Genomic DNA, 24,498 nt, shown 5'->3' with positions numbered 1-24,498 from the left:
GAGGAAGGCGTCCGGAAAATCGCGTAAAAGCACGGCGACCGCAATCCCTGCAGCCGATCCGGCAACCGAGACGACCACCGTCGCGACGACTGCAGGTTCGCGCGTTAACATCAAATGTTGGAATTGCGAGAAAACGGGACACGTTGCACGCGAATGTAAAGAACCGCAGCGCTTGAATTGCTACTGCTGCGGGAAAGTGAATTTCACCGTCAAGACGTGCCCCTGTCACGTCTCAGTGACTTACTTTTCCCCTAGATACCTCGGTTCTAGAGTAAAGTGCGCTCTCTTTATTTTCAAGGCAACCTGCTTACACCGGCTATACCTTGGGGATGCCGAGAGCGAGGATCTGACTTATCAATAACGGAAAAAATTGTGGAAGCCGCGAAATTTTAAGATGAGATAAATTGATTGAGTAGGATGAAGTTATATACGTGTATAATAAATATCTATTAGAATGGAATTTCAAAATTCTCTATCAAATACATTAATTGATCGATATCAATATCACCTGAGATATATTGAGCTATGAACTCTAATAAGATTTCGAGGATTTGAGTTTGTTCATCGGTTGTTAACGCGAAAAAATCTTTATCATTACAAGAAGGCTTCATTGAAGAGTCTGTAGGTAATTCTCTATTTCATAGTGGCTTTCTGGTAGCTGATATTTTAGTTGATTTATTAGATCTCCCTGTTCAGAGGACGGGCTTTCAGTGATATCTTTATATTTGATGATCTCTAGTCTAGAAGTAATAGTTGTAGAAAGAGTCAAACTCTATGTTTGTAGTGATAGATTGATAGAATTTCTGTGATATAAAATTTAGAGGTAAATAAAAGAGAAATTTAGCTTTGTTTTTTACAGCAGATATAAAACTTTCAGGGAAAAGTCCCTTCTAACGGATTTTACGTAACTAAGATTCGAGTTTGCCTTTATTCTTTGATATCGACGGAATCGAGAGATATCACGATATTCTCTGGTTATTTTTCCCGCTCTATGTCTTTTCTTTTTAGAATTTAGTTGTGAGTTCACCATTGATTGAGGAAATTAGTGGATATTCTCTTTTGTTGATGTTACTATCTGATTAGCGTCAGCTCAAGTGATCGAATTTTACAATAACGAAAAAGATATATTTCTTTTTATTTAGTTCAACTAAAACGTCAGTAATTTACAAGGATATGGATGTCTCCGGCATGACGGAGGATGCCCGGGGACGACGGGACTCTTAAGGTGGAGTAACGTTAGGATGACAACGTTTGTATAAGGAAATTAGGATGCATCCGGCATGACAGAGGATGCCCGGAAGCGACAGGAAAAGGGAGAGAGAACAAGAAGGTTTTCAGGCGGCACCGAGAAGATGCTGTTTCCCTGTATGAGGAAAGACGTTGAGTTGAATGCAGTAGATTATATAATTTCAAATTTCGTTTATATATTCCGTGAAACGCCGATTAACGAATTAATTTAGGAAATTAGGATGCCTCCGGCATAACAGTGGATGCCCGGAGACGATGGAAATCTGGGGTCGGCTAAACTAATAATGAATCCTTTTGGAGTAAAAACAGGAGAATGCAGAAGTCTCCGGCATGACAGAGGATGCCTGGAGAGATCTTAAAGGAAGGAGGTACTCGACGCTTAACGGATGAAAGCTATATAATTTTAATTAATGATTATCTTGACGCTTGCCAGAATAAAATGATAAGGTATTACGATTTTATGCTGATTAGGAAAGGAATACTATCAGCAGCATGCCGGTGCTTGACAGTATTATTATTTATTCATTTAATCTTCTATTTCTTGTTTCAGGAGGTATAATGAATGCAAGGAAGGTGAACGAACAATTGAATTTTAAAACGAGAGATTAAAATAAAGAATATGAAAGAATCTGGTACTTACCACCCCGAGATGAAATTCTGTTGATTGTAGTCGCCTTCGTATACGGGAGATCTGGGTCTTTCCAAAAAATGGACACGGTAGATATGTACAATTATAGCTCTTTATTCGAAGTCCACCGAGAGGAATAGCAAATTGACAAAAGTTAATTTAATTATTATTAATAGCTAGGATATACGAATAATAGCGACATTTGACAAAATGACTGGTAACAAGTCCTTCCTACTGAATGATTATTATTACTACTGTGTTTCGCGCCCGAAATCCGGGGTTTATATACTGGTAATTCCTTTGTTACTTGCATGATCTTTTGCTAAAAGAATTCTCGAGTAACGTGATCTCTTCATCGGACCACGTCGTACTCGGAAGCACCACCGAATTTCTTATCAATTGTTTAGACATAGATATCTTTTCATTGAAACGCGGCGGTGATCAAAGGGTAACGCGTGAATTTCATCGGAGGTGTCGGTTGACGTCTCCGAAAAGTCGATGTTTGACATATTTATGACTTCCTCTTTGATTAGCTCGCGCAAAAGTTATTTGTTCTTGTTCGAAATTAAAATTATCATTCTAGTTCAAAAATCGCATAGCGAAATCTGCATGTTTTCGCTAATAAATAATCGAGAATTCAAAATTAACGGGCGTCGAGAATCTTCTCGAAATATCTGTTTGTTAGAAAAAAACTCGAACGCTCGAGTTATCTCGTTTTTTTTCCACCAGAAAAAACGCTCGTTGTTACCGCAGACAATATTATTTGTCAACCGCCGTTAAGATTTGCGCCGCTCATGGGCATGCGCGCCCATGCGTCACGATCAGCTGATCGCCAATCAGCTGATCTGAAAAGATTGCGCGCATGAAAAATAAATTGTGTACGACACAAGGCGTCATTACCAACCAATGACACACGCCGCAATAGTGTCACCGCCAAATTATCAAATTAATTGGTCCACGTCGACGCGGGCCCAAAAATCCGCTCGCTTTATAACGGGCGCCGCGCGTGGACCAAAGAAAGTCTCGCACTTATCGCTGCTCACAGTACGTTTAAAACCGCTTAGAAAACCGCCTTGTTCAACCGCAAACTACGTCGACCGCTTTGTTTCTCGGACTTCTCTGTACGATTTCGGTATCTGAAATTCATGTTCATTTGCTTTATTGTATAAATTGTTAATAGTGTGGTGTTAAAATAAACAACCTCAAAAAAAAACCAAAAAGAATTACGTGTCGTGGCAAGTCTTTTATATCAAATTATCTGCTCGCGGTCATCCATCTGCCGCGTTTTCAAACGTTGCGCTGTCGCAGCAATCCGCGCTCACTCGCGAACATTTCTGGTCCTTCGAGCCGGATTATATCCGCATCCGCAGTTTCGCGGGTGACGTTTCCAGTGCTGTGTAGTGCTGCCAGTCTCCTGAAACAGACAAACAGATAAGTGAACAATGAGTGCCGACCTGAAGGCCTTGTTAGAGGCTCAGACCGACATCCACGGACGAATGTCTCGCTCCGTGGATAACCTCCGGAAGATGGGCGTCACCAACATCACCGCCGGTGCCATCCAGGCTCGCCTCACCATCCTCGACAACCTCTGGGCGAAATTCGAGGCTCAACACGAGCTGATACGAGCGGCGCTTAAAGACATACATGGAGAGTGAGTACGCCAAAAGTGACTTCATAGATACCGCGGAATGTACGTACGTTTCTCAGCGAAGCACGTTGAGCGACTACGCTGACAGGCTAAGGGCCGAGTCAGTTGTCGCACCAAGGATAGAGGCGAAGTCGGAGTCTTCTCCCAAAACCGCGTTGCCGCGTATAAAATTGCCGCCGTTCTCGGGCGCCTACGAAGACTGGCCTTCCTTCTGGGACCTCTTTTTATCCCTCGTAGGAGAAAATCCGTCGGTCTCGAACATTGAGCGGTTCCATTACCTTCGCTCCTGTGTGAAGGGATCTGCGGAGAAATTGATTCGGTCATTAACGGTTACAAGCGAGAACTACGACCGCGCGTGGGCGATCTTAACAAAACATTTTGAGAATAAAAAGAAGCTCATGCGCTCAAACTTTGCTACCTTTACCGCCGTCGGGAAAATGAAGTCCGAGTCCGCCGAAGAGCTAAGCCGTGTCCATCACGCCGTCACGGCCACCGTCAACGCGCAGGAGAGCATCGGTAGACCCATCAATTCCCATGGGATGGATCTCCTCAATCAATTGGTAATCGAACTGTTCGATCCGCGAACGCGCCTCGAGTGGGAGTCTTCCACCAGCGATTCTCCCAATCCACCGAATCACGAGGCACTCACTGACTTCATAAGCAAAAGGATTCTTATCTTGAACGCCGCCAAACCCAAGATCGCCGTGAAGAGTGCGGGGGAAGCCTCTCGGACCGCGAAGTCTCACTTCGCGAAAAATGTGCCCGACGCGTCCAAATGCGCCGCCTGCAAGGGCAAGCACACGCTCATGCAGTGCCCCGAGTTTAAGTCCAAGTCCGCGAGCGAAAGGAAGTCCTTCGTTGAGGTCAGCGGATTTTGCTTCAATTGTCTCGGGAACCACATGATGGCACGCTGTCAGTCCATTAAAACGTGCTTCACGTGCAAGTCGCGGCACCACACGCTGTTGCACGATGCGTACACGGCACCAACACCACACGAAGCGAGCACTTTCTCCACGACACGCAATTCAATCGACAAACGGGCGACTCTTCTCGCCACAGCGCGCGTCACACTCGCCGACTGGCTGGGACGGCCTCAGGATGTGCGAGCCCTGCTCGACCAGGGATCCGAAGTGTCTCTCGTCTCGGAGGACTTGGCGCAGCGCCTCCGTCTGACGCGCACCCGCTCCTCGATGTCCATAATTGGAATCGGAGGAGCATGCTCAGGATCCACACGAGGAAGGGTTACGCTCGCTCTCAAGTCAACAGTGACTGGAGCCCCCCTCACCGTAGCTGCCTACGTCTTTCCACGACTGTCTTCTTACCAGGGGCCAGCGATCAAGGGCTCCACCACGTGGCCACACATACACAGCCTCACTCTGGCGGATCCGCACTATCTCCAGCGAGACCCCATCCACCTTCTCCTCGGCGCTGATGCCTTCTCCGGGATCCTCCTCGAAGGTCTCCGTAAGAGTCGCAAGGATCAACCCATCGCGCAGAGGACCACGTTTGGGTGGATATTATCAGGAGGCTGCGGAGTCGTGACGGCCAACGGCTCCCTCAGCTCCCTCCAGTGCACCGTAGACCACGACCTGAACGCTCTAGTGCAGAGGTTCTGGGAGCAAGAACAGGAGCAGCCCGCATCCGTCGTGCTCACGCCAGCCGAAGAGCGATGCGAGATCTTCGCTCGCACTCATGAGCGCCTCGCCGACGGAAGGTACATGGTCCGTCTTCCGCTGGCTGACCCTCTTCCACCTCTCGAGCACACGCGGAAGTCCGCCGAGCGATTTCTTACGGCAATGGAGCGACGCCGTTCCAGAGACGCCGGCTTCAACCAGCTCTATGACAGCTTCATGGAGGAGTACTCAGACCTGCAACATATGACCCTGGTCAAAACACCGCTCATCAAAAGATCCGTGTGTTACTTACCGCATCACGGAGTGCTCCGGACTTCCAGCACGATCACCAAGTTGAGAGTGATCTTCAACGGATCTCAATGTACGCCTGCCGGAGACTCGCTCAACAACGCATTCCTGGTCGGAGCCAATCTTCTGCCAACTCTCGCCGACGTCCTTCTGCGTTGGCGCTGGCACCGCTTCGCCTTCATCGCCGACATCGAGAAGATGTACCGGCAGATCCTGGTACATCCCGACGATCGAGACCTGCAGCGGATCTTATGGAGGCGACTATGCACCGATGACATCCAGGAGTATCGCCTCAACATGGTGACATACGGACTGGCCTGTGCACCGTTCCTGGCGATCAGGACTCTCCGCCAATTAGCCGACGATGAGGAGCCGGCAAACCCGGCGGGAGCAGTGGCGTTAAGGCGCGATTGTTATGTCGACGACATCGTCACAGGCGCCAGCACCCTGTCCGAGGCAGTCGAGAAGCAGAGGCAGTTACGCCGACTCTGCACGGCGGGCGGGTTTCCCTTGAGGAAGTGGGCCTCAAGTCACCAGAGGATCCTCGAGGAGATACCACGGGAGCATCAACTCCAGCAGCCACACCACGACTGGGAGGACGAAGCGCATCCGACGCTTGGGTTACGGTGGCACCCCCGCAGCGACTTCTTCACTTTCCGCCTCCAGCCTCGCACGATCGCCGCGCTAACTAAACGACAGGCGTTGTCGGAGACGGCTCGAATATTCGATCCTTTAGGCTGGTTAGCTCCAGTCACCGCTCGTGCCAAAATCCTCATCCAGTCGGCATGGATGAAGCAGTTGGATTGGGACGCCCCACTGCCTCAATCAGATGAGACGCTGTGGAGACGTCTGCTTGAGGATCTTCCGCTGTTGGAGCAGCTCCGGCTGCAACGATGGCTGAAGGCCGATAACCAACCGAATCACGTTGAGCTCCACGGGTTCGCTGACGCGTCAGAGCGAGGTTACGCAGCCGTCGTGTACCTCCGCGTGGTGAGCTCCTCCTCGACCACGATCAGCCTGCTTGCTGCAAAAAGCAAAGTTGCACCCATTAAGCCCGTGTCTCTACCGCGCTTGGAATTGTGCGCTGCAGTCTTAGTCACTAACCTGACGTTTCATCTTTGCGACGCCTTAGACTTATTTTCAGCTCCAGTTACTCTATGGTCGGACTCCCGGGTCACTCTTCAGTGGATACAAGGACACGCCTCGAAGTGGAAAACCTTCGTGGCCAACCGGGTGTCCCACATCCAGACGAAACTTCCGGAGGCACGCTGGCGACACATCCCAGGGCGAGACAACACCGCCGACTGCGCCTCTCGGGGGATTGAGCCCCGGGACCTGCTCAACCACTCCCTCTGGTGGACGGGACCCCCATGGCTCGACAAGGATCCAGCGTTCTGGCCACAGCACGACTACGCCACACGCGACGTCGAGGTGCCGGAGACGAGAGCAATCGCCTCCCACTTGACGACCGCGGAGAAAGCCGAACCGGAGATGCTCCTCAGGTTCTCCGAGCTCTATCGCCTCCTGAGGGTCACCGCCTGGTGTTGCCGATGGCGAGGCAACCCACCAAGCTCGAAGGCTCACCCCAATCTCACGCCTGACGAGCTAGAAGAAGCCCTGCTCCTCTGGCTCCGTCTGGTGCAAACTCTCCATTTCTCCAAGGAGATCGCAGCCCTAAAACAAAACAAAGAGTTAGTTAAGGGTCCAATATCGAAATTAACCCCCTTCCTCGACGATCATGGGATTATTCGAGTCGGGGGCCGGCTGAAGCACGCCGTGCTCTCAGAAGATGAACGCCATCCGATGATCTTACCTCCAGAATCGTGGATGACGCAACTCCTCGTCAAGGCACACCACAGACGAACGCTTCACGGCGGGGTTCAGCTCATCCTGGGACTGCTTCGCCTGCGGTACTGGATTCCCCGAAGACGCGCCATCGTTAAAGGAATCATCCACCGATGTGTCACGTGTGTGAGATGGAAGGCCGCAGTACCTCATGATGAGCAACTTTCCGACGGCACGAGTCGCACCGGCACGGCCATTCCTGCGAACCGGTGTTGATTATGCCGGGCCGATTCTCATCCGGACCGGAAAGGGAAGAGGTCACAAGTCACACAAAGGATTCATCGCCGTCTTCATCTGCTTCGTCACCAAGGCCGTTCACTTGGAGGCCGCTTCGGACTACTCCACGGATGCATTCCTCGCTGCGTTCCGGCGCTTCACTTCCCGTCGGGGCTTGTGCAAGGAAGTCTACTCCGACTGCGGCACCAATTTCGTCGGAGCGGACCGAGAGCTGCGACGCCTGTTCCAGGCATCATCATCCGACGGCCGACGCATCGCTCACGTTGCAGCATCCGACGGGATCCGGTGGAGATTCAATCCACCGGCAGTACCTCACTTCGGCGGGCTTTGGGAGGCGGCGGTGAAATCAACCAAACACCATCTGCGAAGGGTCCTTGAAGACACGACCCTCACCTTCGAGAAGATGTCGACGTTCCTCGCTCAAGTGGAGGCGTGCCTCAACTCGCGTCCGCTTCAAGCACTATCGGACGATCACGACGACGTAACGGCACTCACACCAGGACACTTCCTGATCGGGGCCCCTCTGCTGGCAGTGCCTGAGCCCTCGCTGGCGGACGGCAGCCTCAGTCTTCTGCCCCGTTGGAAACTCCTCCAGCGGATGCGCGACCACTTTTGGGAGAGGTGGTCACGGGAGTACATCAACTCCTTGGCATCCCGACCGAAATGGCTGAAGGACTCAGCCAGTCCTACCGTCGGCGCCCTGTGTCTCGTGCGGTCGGACTCAACGCCGCCGACCCGATGGTCACTCGCCCGGATCACCCGGCTGCATCCTGGGGACGACGGCGTGACACGCGTAGTCACTATACGCACCGCATCTTCGGAGCTTGTCCGGCTTCTCACCAAGACCGTCCTCCTGCCTGGAGCCGACACCACAGCACCAACGCACCCGGATTCGTGAGCGAAACGGAGTACCGTGTTTTATTTTAATTTATTTTATTTTCTTTATTAATAAATTGTCCGTCCACGGAATTGTTTATCTCGGCCGGAGCCGTGCATTGTCCGACAATCGCACCGCGCACTCAACTTCTCGTTCACTTTTTTTTCGAACTTCGCGTCACAACCTGCACTCACGCATCACCACTGCACTTCACTTGCGATTGTTTAAAACACTAGCACTCGAGCTTCATCACATTCACAAGATCATTCACAATTCACACGTATACGCCTCATTTCACTGCACCACATGTTCTCGCGAAAGACGCGATTAATCTAAACAACGTATCTCGTACTACGTCACTTCACATTCATCACTCACTTCACATCTCATCAATAGAACAATTCGCGACACCAGTTTGTGATCGCACACACTCGTAAATTTCGTCACGTACTGACGAGGCGGGCGGGATGTTCGAAATTAAAACTATCATTCTAGTTCAAAAATCGCATAGCGAAATCTACATGTTTTCGCTAATAAATAATCGAGAATTCAAAATTAACGGGCGAATCTTCTCGAAATATCTGTTTGTTGGAAAAAAACTCGAACGCTCGAGTTATCTCGTTTTTTTTCCACCAGAAAAAACGCTCGTTGTTACCGCAGATTATTGTCAACCGCCGTTAAGATTTGCGCCGCTCATGGGCATGCGCGCCCATGCGTCACGATCAGCTGATCGCCAATCAGCTGATCTGAAAAGATTGCGCGCATGAAAAATAAATTGTGTACGACACGAGGCGTCATTACCAACCAATGACACACGCCGCAATAGTGTCACCGCCAAATTATCAAATTAATTGGTCCACGTCGACGAGGGCCCAAAAATCCGCTCGCTTTATAACGGGCGCCGCGCGTGGACCAAAGAAAGTCTCGCACTTATCGCTGCTCGCAGTACGTTTAAAACCGCTTAGAAAACCGCCTTGTTCAACCGCAAACTACATCGACCGCTTTGTTTCTCGGACTTCTCTGTACGATTTCGGTATCTGAAATTCATGTTCATTTGCTTTATTGTATAAATTGTTAATAGTGTGGTGTTAAAATAAACAACCTCAAAAAAAAACCAAAAAGAATTACGTGTCGTGGCAAGTCTTTTATATCAAATTATCTGCTCGCGGTCATCCATCTGCCGCGTTATCAAACCCTTGCGCTGCCGCAGCAATCCGCGCTCACTCGCGAACATTTCTTAATTTTAATACTAATGTCTAACGCAATGGTATTGAGATTATAGAATCGTTATATGTATAACTTCCCTTATATTTTAGAAAAGATTTAGAAATATAACTCAATTTAGATAAAATAATCAAATTTAAGTTACAGCATATAAAGGAAATTATTTACACTGGTTGTGAATTAATAATGAGTTTAAATAAAGCATTTCAAAGAGTTAAAATGGTTTGGTAGTTATTCATTTAAAATTATTCTAATAATTTCCTTGAAATACCTTATTTACGTAATTATCTATTTTGGTCGCATTTGTTTAAATCTAATTTTTTAAATTTAATATGTATAAAAGTCCTTATTATGTATTGATTAAGAGGTACATAGTTAATTAGCAGGTTAAATAACCGTGTATAATAGGAACGGTAAGCAAGTGTTGAATGTTATAATTCATATATTAAAATTAAAATCTATAGTAATAATGAATAAATTCGGATTATAATTAATGAAATTGAATATTCGTTCTTACTCCGTGGTTATAATAAAGAAGCAAGATGGATAAGCGAATAGTAACTAAATCTAGTAATTTTTAAAATGGCGGGACGTCACACCTCCCCCCTTATTTAAGAACAAATTCCGATGTGCTCGTAGGAATTTGTTCTAGGGTTCTTAATCGATCCCTTAGGGGGAATTCATCCCTCTGGTATGAATCAAGTTCAGAGGTTGAGGACACTGGCTCGACAATAACATCGGTGGATTTGCTTCTTCCTGTAGTCTCTTTTGTCGTTAATTTTTCAGGTGCGTTTGGAGTCGGCGGTTGGTGTTTCGCTGGTTTGGACGCTATCCTTTTTGTTGACGGGTCCATGTGCAAGGTGTAATAGTAAATGTGTGACAGAACTCCAGATGGCTCCGAGTAAATGCATGCTGCATCCGTATGCTGTATGTAAGGCGTATCCGTGGATAGTTGTATCGACCACAAGTTTAATAATGCGGACGATTAGCAGGATGCCAAATATTCCAGCGGTTGCGGAGCCGAAGGTGACAAACCCTTTCCATACTCGGGAAGCGGTATTATCGACTATTTTGTTGAGCGAGGCTTCGTCCAGTAGGCTGTACATAGAGATAGAATCTCCGTTGATGGAATGGCCGGTAAGTCCTCTGACAACAGTATTGAGGAGGGCAGGTTTCTCTGCGGGAAACATAATGTGGTCTCTCAACTTTTCTATATCCTTTTCAGAATATATTCCACTGATAGCGAGCGGTCCTGGCGTTAAGTATTTCCAGGATAGAGTTGTCATGGGTTGCAGTTGCTGCGGGGCTGCTTGCCTGACTTGCGCATCAGGTGTGAATTGCACCCAGATGTCTTCAATACGGTACATGGTGGGTAGTTCATAACTACATTCACGTTGATTCCCAAATTTAGTGATTATTCGGGATTTGGGAGTTAAGAAGAACGAGGAGTTACGTACAGTTACAGGTAACTCGGCATAACATTCTTTAGTTTTTCTCACTATAACGTCCACAGGTATGCATTTAATGATTTGTATAGCTTCTCCAGTTGTTACTGCCATGTAGCCTGGTCCCTTCATTAATTGATATGCGAATTCATCTGGTTGAAGAGTGGCAAATGACAAGGCATTAGTTATAACCTGTCTTTCTAGTTCGCATTTCTGTTGCATAACATTGTGATACAAGGAGGTCATCTGATGGCGAACATGTTTTTCTACGTATACAAATTTTGAATTCATATAAGCGAAGATGTCTAAATTGTCCACTGGGATGATACCTCGATGGAAGAACGTACTTTCTTCCTTTGTTTCGAGAATGAATAATTTTGGATGTTCCGTGCCCAGTAGGGTGTATCCACATAAAGATTGTTCTCTGGTTTTAGTGAGGGCAAAGGTAATATCTTGCGTCGTTAAGCTGTAGACGACTAGTGATGAGGGGTCGGTCACATCATCTTTAATTACCGTTGCTGGGCCTTCGTAGAGGACATCATATTGGTGAAAATTGCAAGATGATGTAGGCACAGGTTTCCAGTAAGTATATCCATCATCTGAGTCAATACAGAAGCTTTCGCTGAACGTACATACAGTTCCGGATTTTAATATTATTTTTCCGGAATTTAATTGCACAGGGACGTGTGAGGATTTCATGGATATTTTGACTGAAGCTTGGACCACGACGTCGTCCCAGATTCCGTAGGGGTCAGAATACTGAGTGCCCTTACAGCCTTCCATCATGGCCTATCCGGCCACCTAGGATGAGACTGCGATGAGTGGTCTGGTTAGTCTTCAATCCATACACGAGGTTTCCGGCTCCTAGGGAAAGCGTTCCATCTTGGAACATTCTTAAACACTGCGTGTATCCAGTTTCGTGGATATAGTCCGCTCTTCCGTTCTGGACTACGGAGACATGTGAGTGCATTCCGCAGTGGTAAATTGTTCGAGATATTTCAACTTTACACTGAATAACTTCCGCATGATTAAGCCTCGTCTACAATAGTCGCAAGCTTTGTCTACAATAGTCGCAAAGGCTGTGTCGCATGTCGCAAGAGAATGTCGTAGGCTATCGCAGTCGCAAGAACCCTTGTCGCGCAGAGTTGAACCAACTTCAACTTTCTGCGACTGCGACAAGCATGTCGCATGAAATCAGCCAATCACAGCACAAGGCGTTAGTTTAACGATTTTGCGTGACGTTTTTTTTGACGCTAGCGGATCCGTTTATTTTGCTTTTTGTTAATTTTCATTTAAAAATGAGTGAACTGGAATTGGAGGAGTATCTCAGTGACAGAGAGATAATAGCTTTTGTTCGTTCAAATCCCCTGTTGTGGCAGAAGCGTATTAAAATTGATAAGAAGCACAAGGATATCATCAATCAAACGTTTTCGCAGATCGGCTCTCTATTATCAAAGCCATTGACAGGTGAGGAAATATTTGTTAAGAATATATTGCTAAGTTCTACTCTTTTATCCTAGTGTGTACAATGTCAGTAACTATTGTCTATTAACTATTGATCTATCGACTATTAGTGAGGTTATCTATGTCTAGTGTTTGACCACTTCAAAATCACAAAGCATTTATGCAGGTGATGCAGTTTCAACTCGATGGAAGAATCTTCGAGATCAGTATTCAAGGGAAATGCGCAAGGTAACTGTCAGTCAACCCCGTTCTGGTGCTGGAAATGAAGAACTGTCCTACAAGCCAACGTGGCTTCTTTTCAGTGAACTGTCATTTCTTAAGGATGTTATCAAACCTAGAAGGTAAATACACTCAAATTATTGACTCTTGACTTGGTTTAATCGTATATCTGAATTTTCTTAACATTAGTATTTATCTTTGCAGGACACAATCGAATGTCAGCAGAAAAAAGTTGAAATTATGTGAAGACACAAAAATCAATGATCCTGTTCAAATTGTCATTCCGTCATCTATCAAACGCACTCCTAAAAACACTGAAGCAGTTATGTGGAGAGATAGTAATAGAGGAAAAGACCAAATAATAGAGGAAAGCCAAATAGCAGAAGAATACCAAGTAATAGAAGAAAATCAAATAATAGAAGAAAATCAAATAATAGAAGAAAGCCAAGCAGTAGAAGAAAGTCAAGTAGTAGAAGAAAGCCAAGAAATAGAAGAAAGCCAAGAAGTAGAAGAAAGCCAATTAACAGAAGAAAATTTCTATCTATGGAATACACAAGAAGATACTTTCAAAAAAACAAATACAGCAGCTGCTGTACCATTTGACGATGATGTAGTTTCAATATACTCATCAAACATGTCAACTATTGAGAGTCAGTCGTCCACTGTTCCCCCTCCTGATAAATTTTATACCACAAAAAAAGCTGCGATAGAACAAGTGCATGGCATAATTAAAAGCACTGCAACAAAAATTAATTCTGTCTGTGATACTATCGGTATAAATTTAACAAAACCTGCACATACTCCATTCATTGAAGAGGATCCTGCCTTGGTTTTAATTAAAAGTTTTCTTAAGAAAGTCCCTTCAAGTATGAAGATTAAATGTCTGGCTGACATTATGACAGTATTAGATAAATATTCTTCAAATGTTATTGAATAAATACTTTTTTTATGCAATACTTTTCATAAAATTATGCCAAAGAATATAGAATAGAATATTTTTGTTTGTTGATATAATTTAATATATAAAGTAGAATATTTTTGCTTGTGATAATTTGTACTAGAAAAAGAATTGTTACATTTATTTTGTTGATATGTGGATTTATTTTATTGATATATGGGCAAGAAGCATATAATTTTTTTTTTACTCAAACTCATTTTTATTTTACTTAAACTATAAAAATAAGTAATGTAAAAATTTATTACATAAAATTCGTACAAATATGTTCTTATTGCGTTGTAAGTTTATTAGTATATTTAGAAAATGTGAATAAATCTATACAGAAAATAAAAACAGTTGTTATTTTTTTATTTCTCCATTTTAGACTTTACGATTTTCTTGAATCTTACAATATTCCTATTTAATTATTTTTTTAGAAAAATTTACATTAAATATTAATAGAAAACAGATTTAATAATTATTAATTGATTTATTATTACATACATAAAAAATTAAAGATTGCCAAAGAAAAACTATAAAATTAAAATTTAATAAAAGACAAATATTATATTTATCTAGTAATGTGCACACACACACACACACACATACATAAATAAATATATATAAATATATACATACACAATACACATATATAACTAAAAAATTAAAGAAACTCAGGAAGATTAATGTTGTAACCTCTGAATACTCGTTGATATTGCCATATGACTTGAGCCTCTCCTATTTTAGTTACAAAATAATCCCGCAGCACATTACGTTGGGCGCGTGCAGCAGCATCTGAGTTATTACTGGACAGTCGACCAATATTTTGCACTAAATCACCCTGTTCTCCGTGTCCTCGCCATGCTCCTTCCAAAATCATACCTTCTGCTGCTTCTCTGTCTACCAATTGTGATGGACAATATCTTCTGTGAGCTGGAGCAATTTCTCTTTCTCCTGTTAAAATAATAAAATTGTGGAGACAGATCAAGGCCTTGATTAAATGCTCAACATTTTCTGGAGAACAACATAAGGGTCTTGTAAGGATTCGCCACCTTGACACCAAGATGCCAAAAGCATTTTCAATAACCCGTCGTGCTCGTGACAATCGATAGTTGAAGACCCTCTCCTTATCGGTTAACTGGGTACGGGGATATGGTCGTAGCAAATATTTTTTAAGGGGGAATGCTTCATCACCTACAAGCGCATATTCCGTTGCTATTAATGTTCCAGGCAATTCTTTTTTCTGTGGTACATCAAGTAAGTTCTTATCAAGAAGATAAGACATATCCGAATGTGCCCAAACCCCACCATCACTGATACTGCCGAATTGTCCTATATCTATCATCGTAAATTTGTAATTTGCATCACATGCAGCCATCAAAACTAACGAAAAGTATTTCTTATAATTGGAATATTGACTGCCAGAATTTGGGGGACATTGAATACGGATGTGTTTTCCATCCAATGCTCCTATGCAATTAGGAAATTGCCATTTTTGCATAAACTCGGCAATACATTTCCATATTTCTTGTGTTGGATGTGGTAGATAACGAGGCTGCAACACATCCCATATGATGCGGCACACTTCAGGCACTATCTTGTATGCTGTTGATCTTCCAATTCTGAATTCAGCCTTTTTTGAAAACATGCTGTCCCCATGGGCTAAGTACCTGATCGAAATGAGAAAGACACATTAAGACTACGTAGACTACGTACATACTTTGAGCCAAAAGATGTGCATCATGAATTAACAAAATCTATACTTACGACAGAGTCAAAATCAGCCTCAGCTCTGGATGTAATGAACGACGACGACTTCTTTTTAATAATCGAGGGCGAATGAGCTCATAAAGATTTCTGAATTGACGTGGCCACATTCTAGTCCAGTTAAAAAATTCTTCGTGATCTGTTTCCATCAGTTCACAAAAATATGTTAAATGGAACCCTTTAGAACGCCGTCTTTCTTCATTATTTATTGGTCGCACCCACCATCTTCTATTGTTTGACTCATTGAGCAAACGACTATATAATGATAATAAATTTAAAAATTCGGAGCAAAGTTGCAAAAAGCATAATAATTGCTGCAGATCTTCCATTGTAACTGTGGTCGATTTGATTTCGCGACAACAATTCGTGCGACAATTGTAGACACTTGTCTAGCGACACATGCGACAAACTTTCTTGCGATAGTACTACGTACGACATGCGACACAGCCTTTGCGACTATTGTAGACGAGGCTTTATAGTCAGAAAGTTGCAAGAGTTGAACATACGTATCGCTTGTGTTAGGTTTCCGGTAATCGAGGTTACATTCGCCAACATCTAACAAGGATACCGAGGTAATGTTTAGATGTTGTCCGCCGCAATCGAATCCGATGAGAGCATCGGTGGCCCTCGTAATGATTATTATCGCAAGATAAGCTAACATTTCTATAATTATATAATATATATATATATATATTTTGTTACAGTTATAACATATATTTTTGTTTAATTAATATTTCTTTTTTTTTCTTTTTATTTTATTTTTCTATGTCAATCTTACTAGTTACTAGGAATCTTGGTTAGTTATTAGTATTCTTATTGAATTAATTTGATGAGGCATTAAGCAATTAAAGTAGGGGTAAGATAATAATGAAAGTAATTAATGCTCTATGGTTATATGTGTAGGTATATACAGGGTGTCAATTAAGTCCCGGGACGGCTGAATATTTTCTCATGTAAGGTATTTTTGAAAAAGGTCAAGGTCATTTCTGAAGTAATTTTCAATGAGGAATTCAACGGTGACCTTCAATTTGACCTTGAGCTTGACCTTCAAGGTTATTTGAAGGTCAAAGTGTTTTTTTTAAATAGGAACCCCTATTTTTGATTGTATATTCTTATAGCTGACCTCGAGAGCTTTCCAAAACACTATAATAAAATATTTTTCCCTCAAGCATTTATCGAGTTATGATGCTTCAAATCATTTCTTAATTTTACATAAACCGTAAAATATCTTGTAAAATATTCACTTTTCGATTATTTTACCTTAATACTTTTATGTACAAAATAATGAGAGGAATCAATTGGCGTAAAGAAAACATATAGTTGTTTTTAAGAAAAAATATGTAATTTGCAATTAACAATTCCATATTTTTTCTTAAAAACAACTATATGTTTTCTTTACGCCAATTGATTCCTCTCATTATTTTGTACATAAAAGTATTAAGGTAAAATAATCGAAAAGTGAATATTTTACAAGATATTTTACGGTTTATGTAAAATTAAGAAATGATTTGAAGCATCATAACTCGATAAATGCTTGAGGGAAAAATATTTTATTATAGTGTTTTGGAAAGCTCTCGAGGTCAGCTATAAGAATATACAATCAAAAATAGGGGTTCCTATTTTAAAAAAACACTTTGACCTTCAAATAACCTTGAAGGTCAAGCTCAAGGTCAAATTGAAGGTCACCGTTGAATTCCTCGTTGAAAATTACTTCAGAAATGACCTTGACCTTTTTCAAAAATACCTTACATGAGAAAATATTCAGCCGTCCCGGGACTTAATTGACACCCTGTATATATATTATATATTTTTTTTATTTATATGTATGTATTTTTTTTATTATTTTTTCTTTCACAATTATACTAATATATATATATATAAGTAGGGAGAATAGGTCGATTCTAACCCACTTTTTCCACGGGTGCGAGAGAGAGGTCTCGTAGAGCGAGAGAGATAGAATGATATCTGAGGGGCAGGGTGACGGCGGCGCGGGTGAGCAGGGGGGTAGGTAGGGCGAGGGGAGCCGCTCGCCGTCGGGTGGGTAAACGGAGGGTCGTGACGTCACGCGGCGGCGGGAGGGCGAGGGGGCGGCGGGGCGAGGGGGGAGCGGACGGAGAGTAGGGCGAGGGGGCGGCGAGGGGGAGGGGAGCGCGGTTCGGCGCTAGAGCGAGGGAGAGGGGGGGGAGAGAGCGCGCGTCCCTGGTTACGGCGGGCGCGCGTCCCTGGTTACGGCGCGTCGGAGCGTCTCTGGACGCGGCGCGCTAGGCGCGCGCGATAAGCGGCGATCGCCCCGGCGTCGGGTGCGTCGCGCGAGATAAGATCGACGTTGATAATAGAGCGGTTGTATTCGACGCTGCCCTGGAAGAGACGTAATGTAAAATATGCGATTTAAATAATATTTATACAATATTTATATGATATTTAAATAATATTAACGCAATATTTATACCACGCATACGCGCCTCCTCAGGCTCGCGTCGTTTCGACGCGCCGAGGAGGGAGCGGTCTCGAGCGGTCTCGAGCGTTTTTCATCGCGTCTTACGCGTCGCTCGAATGTAAATTCGAATATTTTTTCATATGTCCGTTTGTAAGAAAAAAGGCGCGATGTATCGGGAGAGCACGCGGAGCGCGGCGGTGTTTCTCGCCTCGTCTCGTCGTAGACGTCGAACGCGAGTTCACCGCGCGCGAGCGCATCGCTCGAATTTTAACCTAAATGTGCGCGCGTTTCGTAAAACGAGCGTACGATGTATCGGGAGAACACGTCGCGAGTAGAGGCTTTTCTCTCTCGTCGACGAAGGTCGTCGATCCTTCGTTCCGGAGGATCGACGGAGAGCGCGTCGATCGGACGAGGACCTCGTCGCGCGCGCGCGATATCGCGGTTTCGCGCGATATCGCGGTCTTCGCGCGTTCTCCGACTCGCCGCTTATCTCTCCTTTTTAAGCGCGATAACGAGAGAGGAGCGGGATTCCGTTAGGATTTACTCGCGCGCGCGCGCGATGGATATTCGCGGCGACGCTTCCGTCGCCGTTTCTTCCTCTCGAGCGCGTCGCGCTAAGACAAGAGGGATATTCGCGACGACGCTTCCGTCGTCGTTTCTTTCTCTCGAACGCGTAGCGGCGAGAGACGCGCGCGCGATAACGCGCGCCGAATCCGGTCGAATGCGGTATTTCGACGGATTCGTCGTTTCCGAAGGCGAAAACCGCGCTGCCGCGGAGAAATTTTTTCCCGCTCGCGCGACGTCGTCGTTGTCGCTCGAACGAGCGAGTATAAAGACGCCGACGGTCATTTCGAGGCGCGCACACGCCTCGCGATCGGTCTATCCGATCGTTTATTTTTTTTTTTTTTTTTTTTTCGGGAAGATAGGTTCGCGAACGACGAGGCGCGCATATGAGCGGCGCGAGTTCCGCCGGAGTCGTCTCTACCGTCCACTCTAGGGCGGCGGAGGTGTTGTCGCGCCCGATAGGCGACGACGACGTCGAGTTGAAGGAGAGCGCGCGATGGAACGTCGCGACGTATCATCTGAGAAGAGCCGTTCAAACGCACAGTCGACGCGAGGAGTTGTGGGTCGAGACGGCTCTGGCCCACAGTCGCAGAGCCGATTTTTACAACTATGATCTAAACAGGTGGTTTAGAGCGAAGTATCCGATGGGTCATCAGGATCCGAAGGGTTATATGTGTAACGGCGTGCGGAAATACCACTCGTTCGATTATCCCCAACCTGAAGAACGATACTTATATCCGATCGCGCGCTGCAGGATTCTCCCGCCCGAGGATAACGCGGGTAGAACTCTGCGATACACGTACGATCGCGAAAACAGCGGTCGCGAGTATCCGTTCCGCCGAAATATGTTCTGCGGCGTGGATTTGATACGCTTGAGGCGCGAGTTGTCATGAGCGAGGAGCGCGTCGATCCGCCGATCGACCGCTACGCTCGAGTGTTGAAGGAGAGCATCGCGTGGAGCGTCGCGACCTATTCGACGAGGCGGGCGATCGGTCTTCGAGACTCGCGCGAGGAGCTGTGGATCGAGACGGTCCTGGTGTGTAGCGGAAGAACGGCGAGATTCGACGCCGGAGATACGCGGGCGACCGGGACGCGTCGCGGGATTTCGCTGCCGGTGGATTCGCGAGGCGAGACGCTGTGGATAAGACCTCGCCGCGAGGAGGAGAGAGAGAGGACGACGAATCGCCGTAGGGAGAGAAGAGGACGCGACCATGCGGGAGGAAGAGCGCCGGACGCTGGAGAGCGCGCGCGACGTCGTCACGACGGACGACTATCGCGCGTGGACGCGACGGTGCGAGGAGTGTCTCGCGACTCTGCGCGAGAGGTGCCTGGACGCGAGTCGTCGAATCTCCACGGGGGCGAGGACCTCTCTGGTCGCCCGAATCCTGCGAGTGATCGGCGCGAGGAACGATCTACGGCGACGCTTCGAGCGGGAGGGCGCGGGTGTCGCGAGACGCGAGGACGACGGCGGTAGCGGGGTCGAGTCGCGCGAGGGATTCTCGTGGTCCGAGGTCGAGACGGCTTTCAAGAGACGCGTGTTGACCGGCGCTGTGATAAATCTCGATTACATCGAACCTCTGAGATTTCTCGAGGACGCGAGGGACACCGTGCTCCGCCGCGTGCGCGACGTCATGGGCCGATATCGCAGCGTTAAAGTGAACACGACGTTCAACGGAGAATTCGTGTCGGGCGATAAAATCGCCGTTAAGACGATCGCCACGAGAAACCATCCCCTTCTACCCACGATGGATCTGCGCGAGTGGTACGATACTCGCGTCGTCGGCGATACCGTCGCGTCTTTGGAGGAGTTTCAAGAGCGCGACAGCGGATGGGCCCTGTATAATACTCGATCTAACGGTGAACGTGAACGTGTACAATCCCATGCGGGCGGGGTGCCACGTGCGAGTACCGCGAGAGATTCAAACGAAGAGAGCGGTGATCAACGTGCGATCCGACGACGACGACGAGGCGTGTTTCGCGTGGTCGGTGGTCGCCGCTCTGTATCCCGTGGAGAAGCACCGCGAGAGAAGCTCGCGATATCCGCATTACTCCGAGGTGTTGAATCTGGAGGGCTCGAAGTTACCTATGACTCTGAACGGAATCGGACGGTTCGAGCGTCTGAACGATATATCGGTGAACGTGTACACCGTCGGAGAGAGACGACACGGGAAGGACGGCGACGGCGGGATTCGCATCGTCCCTCTTCGTCTGACGGATCGAAAGAGGGAGAGACACGTCAATCTGCTGTATCTGAGCGATGCGACGCGCGAGGGTAACGCGGTCGGACATTTCGCCTGTATTCGAGATCTGTCTCGTCTGATCGGCTCGAAGTTGAGCAAGCGACAGCACAGGACGCACGTGTGCGACCGGTGAGCTTTCGATCTAGGTGAGCGAGACATCGAGCTAGCGTTTATTTCGTACTTTCTTTCAGATGCATGCATTACTTTCGCACGAACGAGAAGCTGTCGGCGCACAGCGAGGATTGCGGCAAGCTGAACGATTGCGCGATCGTTCTTCCCCGCGAGGACGACAGGTGGCTGGAGTTCGAGCATCATTCGAGAAAGGAGCGAATTCCGTTCGTGGTGTACGCCGATCTGGAGTGCGCGTTGGAGAGGAAGGAGGGGGACGAGGGCGGGAGAACCAAGAATACGCGAATCGTTCAGCATCACAGAGTTCACAGCGTGGCCTATTACACGCGTTGCTCCTTCGACGACGCCGCGTCGGCGTACGGATCATATCGCGGCGAGGATTGCGTCGCGTGGTTCGTGCGCGACCTGCGCGATCTGGCGCTTCGCGCGAAGGTCGCCCTCGACGGCGTGGTACCGATGGCGGATCTGACGTCCGACGAGCGGGAGACGTTCGCGAGCGCGTCGCGCTGTCACGCCTGCGAGAGACCGTTCGAGGCCGACGACGTTCACGTGCGCGATCACTGTCACTTGACCGGCCGTTTCAGAGGTCCGGCGCATTCCGCGTGTAATTTGAATTACAAGGACCCCTACGTCATACCCGTATTCTTTCACAATCTATCGGGTTACGACGCGCACTTCATTATCAAGGATGTGGCTAACGCGTATCCCGGCAGCGTCGAGTTGTTGCCGGTGACGAAGGAATCGTACATAGCTTTCTCTAAGACCGTTCGAGATAGCGCGGCGGCGGCGGCGGAGGGAGACGGGGGAAACGTCGCGCGTTCCAGATACGTCAAATTACGATTCGTGGACTCGTTCAAGTTTTTAGGCGCCGGTCTCGACAAGCTGGCGTCGTATCTCGACGAGAGCAAACTGACGATCGCACGAGGCGAGTTTCGCGATCTCTCCGACGACGACTTCCGGCTTCTCACGCGCAAGGGCGTGTTTCCGTACGAGTACGTCGACAGCGTCGAGAGATTGCGGGAGACGCGTCTCCCGCCGCGCGAGTCCTTCTACAGTTCTCTGACCGGCGACACCGTATCGGAGAGCGATTACGCGCACGCGACGCGCGTCTGGAAGCGATTCGGCGTCGAAAATCTAGGCGAGTACAGCGATCTCTATCTGAAGACCGACGTTCTTCTGCTCGCGGACGTGTTCGAAAATTTTCGCCCCGCTTGTTTGGAGAGTTACGGTTTAGATCCCGCGTACTACTTCACGTTGCCGGGATACACGTGGGACGCGATGCTCAAGTACACGGGGGTCCGTTTCGAGCTGCTCACCGATATCGATATGATGATGTTCGTGGAACGCGGAATACGCGGCGGACTGAGTCAGTGCTCCAACAGATACGCTCGCGCTAACAACAAGTACATGAGCGCGTACGATCCGTCGCGACCGTCGATCTATCTGATGTATCTCGATATCAACAATCTGTACGGTTGGGCGATGTGTCAGCCGTTGCCGTACGAGCGATTCGAGTGGGTCGACGACCTCGAGAGTCTCGACGTGATGTCCGTGACGGAGGACTCGACCGTCGGCTACATTCTCGAGGTCGATCTCGACTATCCGGCCGACGCGCACGACGCCCACCGCCGATCTACCGTTTTGTCCCACGCGCGATAAGCCGCCGGGGAAGCGGCAGAGCAAACACCTAGCCATGCTGTACGATAAGCGCCGATACGTCACGCACTATCGCAATCTGCAGCAGTGCGTTCGTCACGGTCTGCGTCTGACTAGGATTCATCGCGCGTTGCGCTTCTCGCAGTCGCCGTGGTTACGCGGATACGTGGAACTTAACACGCGTTTACGCACTAACGCGAGTAACGATTTCAGAAGAATCTGTACAAGTTGATGAACAACGCCGTCTTCGGCAAGACCATGGAGAACGTGCGCAATCGCGTGGACGTTCGACTCGCGACTCGATGGGACGGTCGATTCGGAGCCGAGGCGCTCATCTCCAAGCCGAATTTTCACAGTAGAAGCGTATTCTCGGAGAATCTCATGGCCGTGGAATTGCGCAAATGGAGGCAAAGATCGACAAACCGATCTACGTAGGCATGTCGATTCTCGATATATCCAAGATTCGTCTGTAACGCGTTTCACTACGAATACATGTCGCCGCTCTACGGCGATAAGTGTAAGATATTGTACACCGACACGGACAGTCTCATTTATAGCGTAGAGTGCGAGGACGCGTACGAGCGAATGAAGCGCGACGTCGATAGATTCGACACGAGCGATTACGCCGTCGACAATCCCTACGGCGTGCCGCGCGCGAATAAGAAGGTTTCTCGATCTGATGAAGGACGAGAACAACGGCGCTCTCATGCTCGAGTTCGTCGGACTCAGAGCGAAGATGTACGCGTTGCGAGTCGAGGGTAGAGGCGACACTAAGAAGAGCAAGGGCGTGAGGAGCAGCGTCGTCGCGAGAACGCTGACGTTCGACGATTACGAGCGCTGCCTGAGACGCGAGATCGAGATGACTCGCGAGCAGTCGTGCCTGAGATCCAAGTTACACGAGGTGTACACCGTGCGCGAGTCGAAGGTCGCGCTCAGTCCGTACGACGATAAGCGCTACGTCGTGCCGGATTCGACCGACACTCTGCCGTGGGGGCACTACAGGATACCTCTGTGAGGAGAGGCGCGGATAGATCTTAAGCGCATGCGATGTATTTTTTACAGATATGCGTGATGTATTTTATTATCTTTAATGTTGTACAATATATATGTTCGTTGCGACGCGTTGCAATGCGCGCGATGTATTTTCTTATCTTTAATATTACAAATATATATTCGTTGCGACGCGTTACAATACGCGCGACGTATCTTTCGTCCGCGATATCGCGCGAAAATATACGTATGTTCGTCACAATATGTCGGCTTTGTCTATCCACGAATTATGCGACCTGTCCATTCCCAGCCACTTCACGAGAACCGCGTCGCCCTTCCGGCGCAGCACTCTCTCCACGAGATACACGTCGGGATCGGAGACTCGCTGCAACTCGTGCTCGTAGAATCCGCCGGCTATCGGCTCGCCGCGCGAATCCTTCAGCAGATACGTCGCGGGATTCGTCCTTCGCACCTCGGCTACGCGGAAGATCTCCGCGGTCCAATTCGGCGTGTATCCCTTCTCGAACAGCGTCTTGTACTTGCTCACGCGCACGGGATCGTTCGGTCGAAATTTTCCCGGAGCGGCGATCTTCGGGTGGCTGTACACCGTCGACAGGAGTCTCGACGCTCGAGCGGGCGTCACGTCGATCGGACGCATCCCGATGGTTCGATGCTTGCGAGCGTTGTACTCGGATATTAGACGCGGCAGCGCGTCGAGCCACTTGTACGTTCCGTTCAGCGTGAAGTACTTCCACATCGAGTTCTTGAGCGTGCGATTGAAACGCTCGACGATGGACGCTTTCAGCACGGAATACGTCGAGTAGTGATTGATTCCGTGTCTATCCGAATCTTCGCACCTCGGCGTTGTAGAACTCCTTTCCTTTGTCGGTCTGCAGATTCCTCGGGCGACGTCCGGAGGCGCGCGTCACGCTCGACAGGGCTCGAGCGACCTCGTCGCCGCTCTTTCTCTTGAGCGGTACCGCCCACGCGTACTTGCTCAGAGCGTCGATGACGGTGAGTA

At 47.6% G+C, this 24,498-nt stretch overlaps 1 protein-coding gene across 1 annotated transcript; it reads left to right on the top strand.

Moving 5' to 3' along the window:
- The first annotated feature begins 3,318 nt into the window (after positions 1-3,318).
- LOC112638183 lies at positions 3,319-8,426 on the top strand. The gene is made up of 3 exons (XM_025409320.1): positions 3,319-3,527; positions 3,613-7,356; positions 7,430-8,426. The coding sequence occupies exons 1-3, from the start codon at positions 3,319-3,321 to the stop codon at positions 8,424-8,426; spliced, it is 4,950 nt and encodes a 1,649-aa protein (XP_025265105.1).
- The last annotated feature ends 16,072 nt before the right edge of the window (positions 8,427-24,498 follow it).

The sequence above is a fragment of the Camponotus floridanus genome, unplaced genomic scaffold (genome assembly GCF_003227725.1).
Source record: "Camponotus floridanus strain SB8 unplaced genomic scaffold, Cflo_v7.5 scaffold259, whole genome shotgun sequence".
Lineage (NCBI taxonomy): Eukaryota > Metazoa > Arthropoda > Insecta > Hymenoptera > Formicidae > Camponotus > Camponotus floridanus.
Note: the sequence above shows the minus strand (reverse complement) of the source record. Positions and strands in the feature narration are given on the sequence as shown.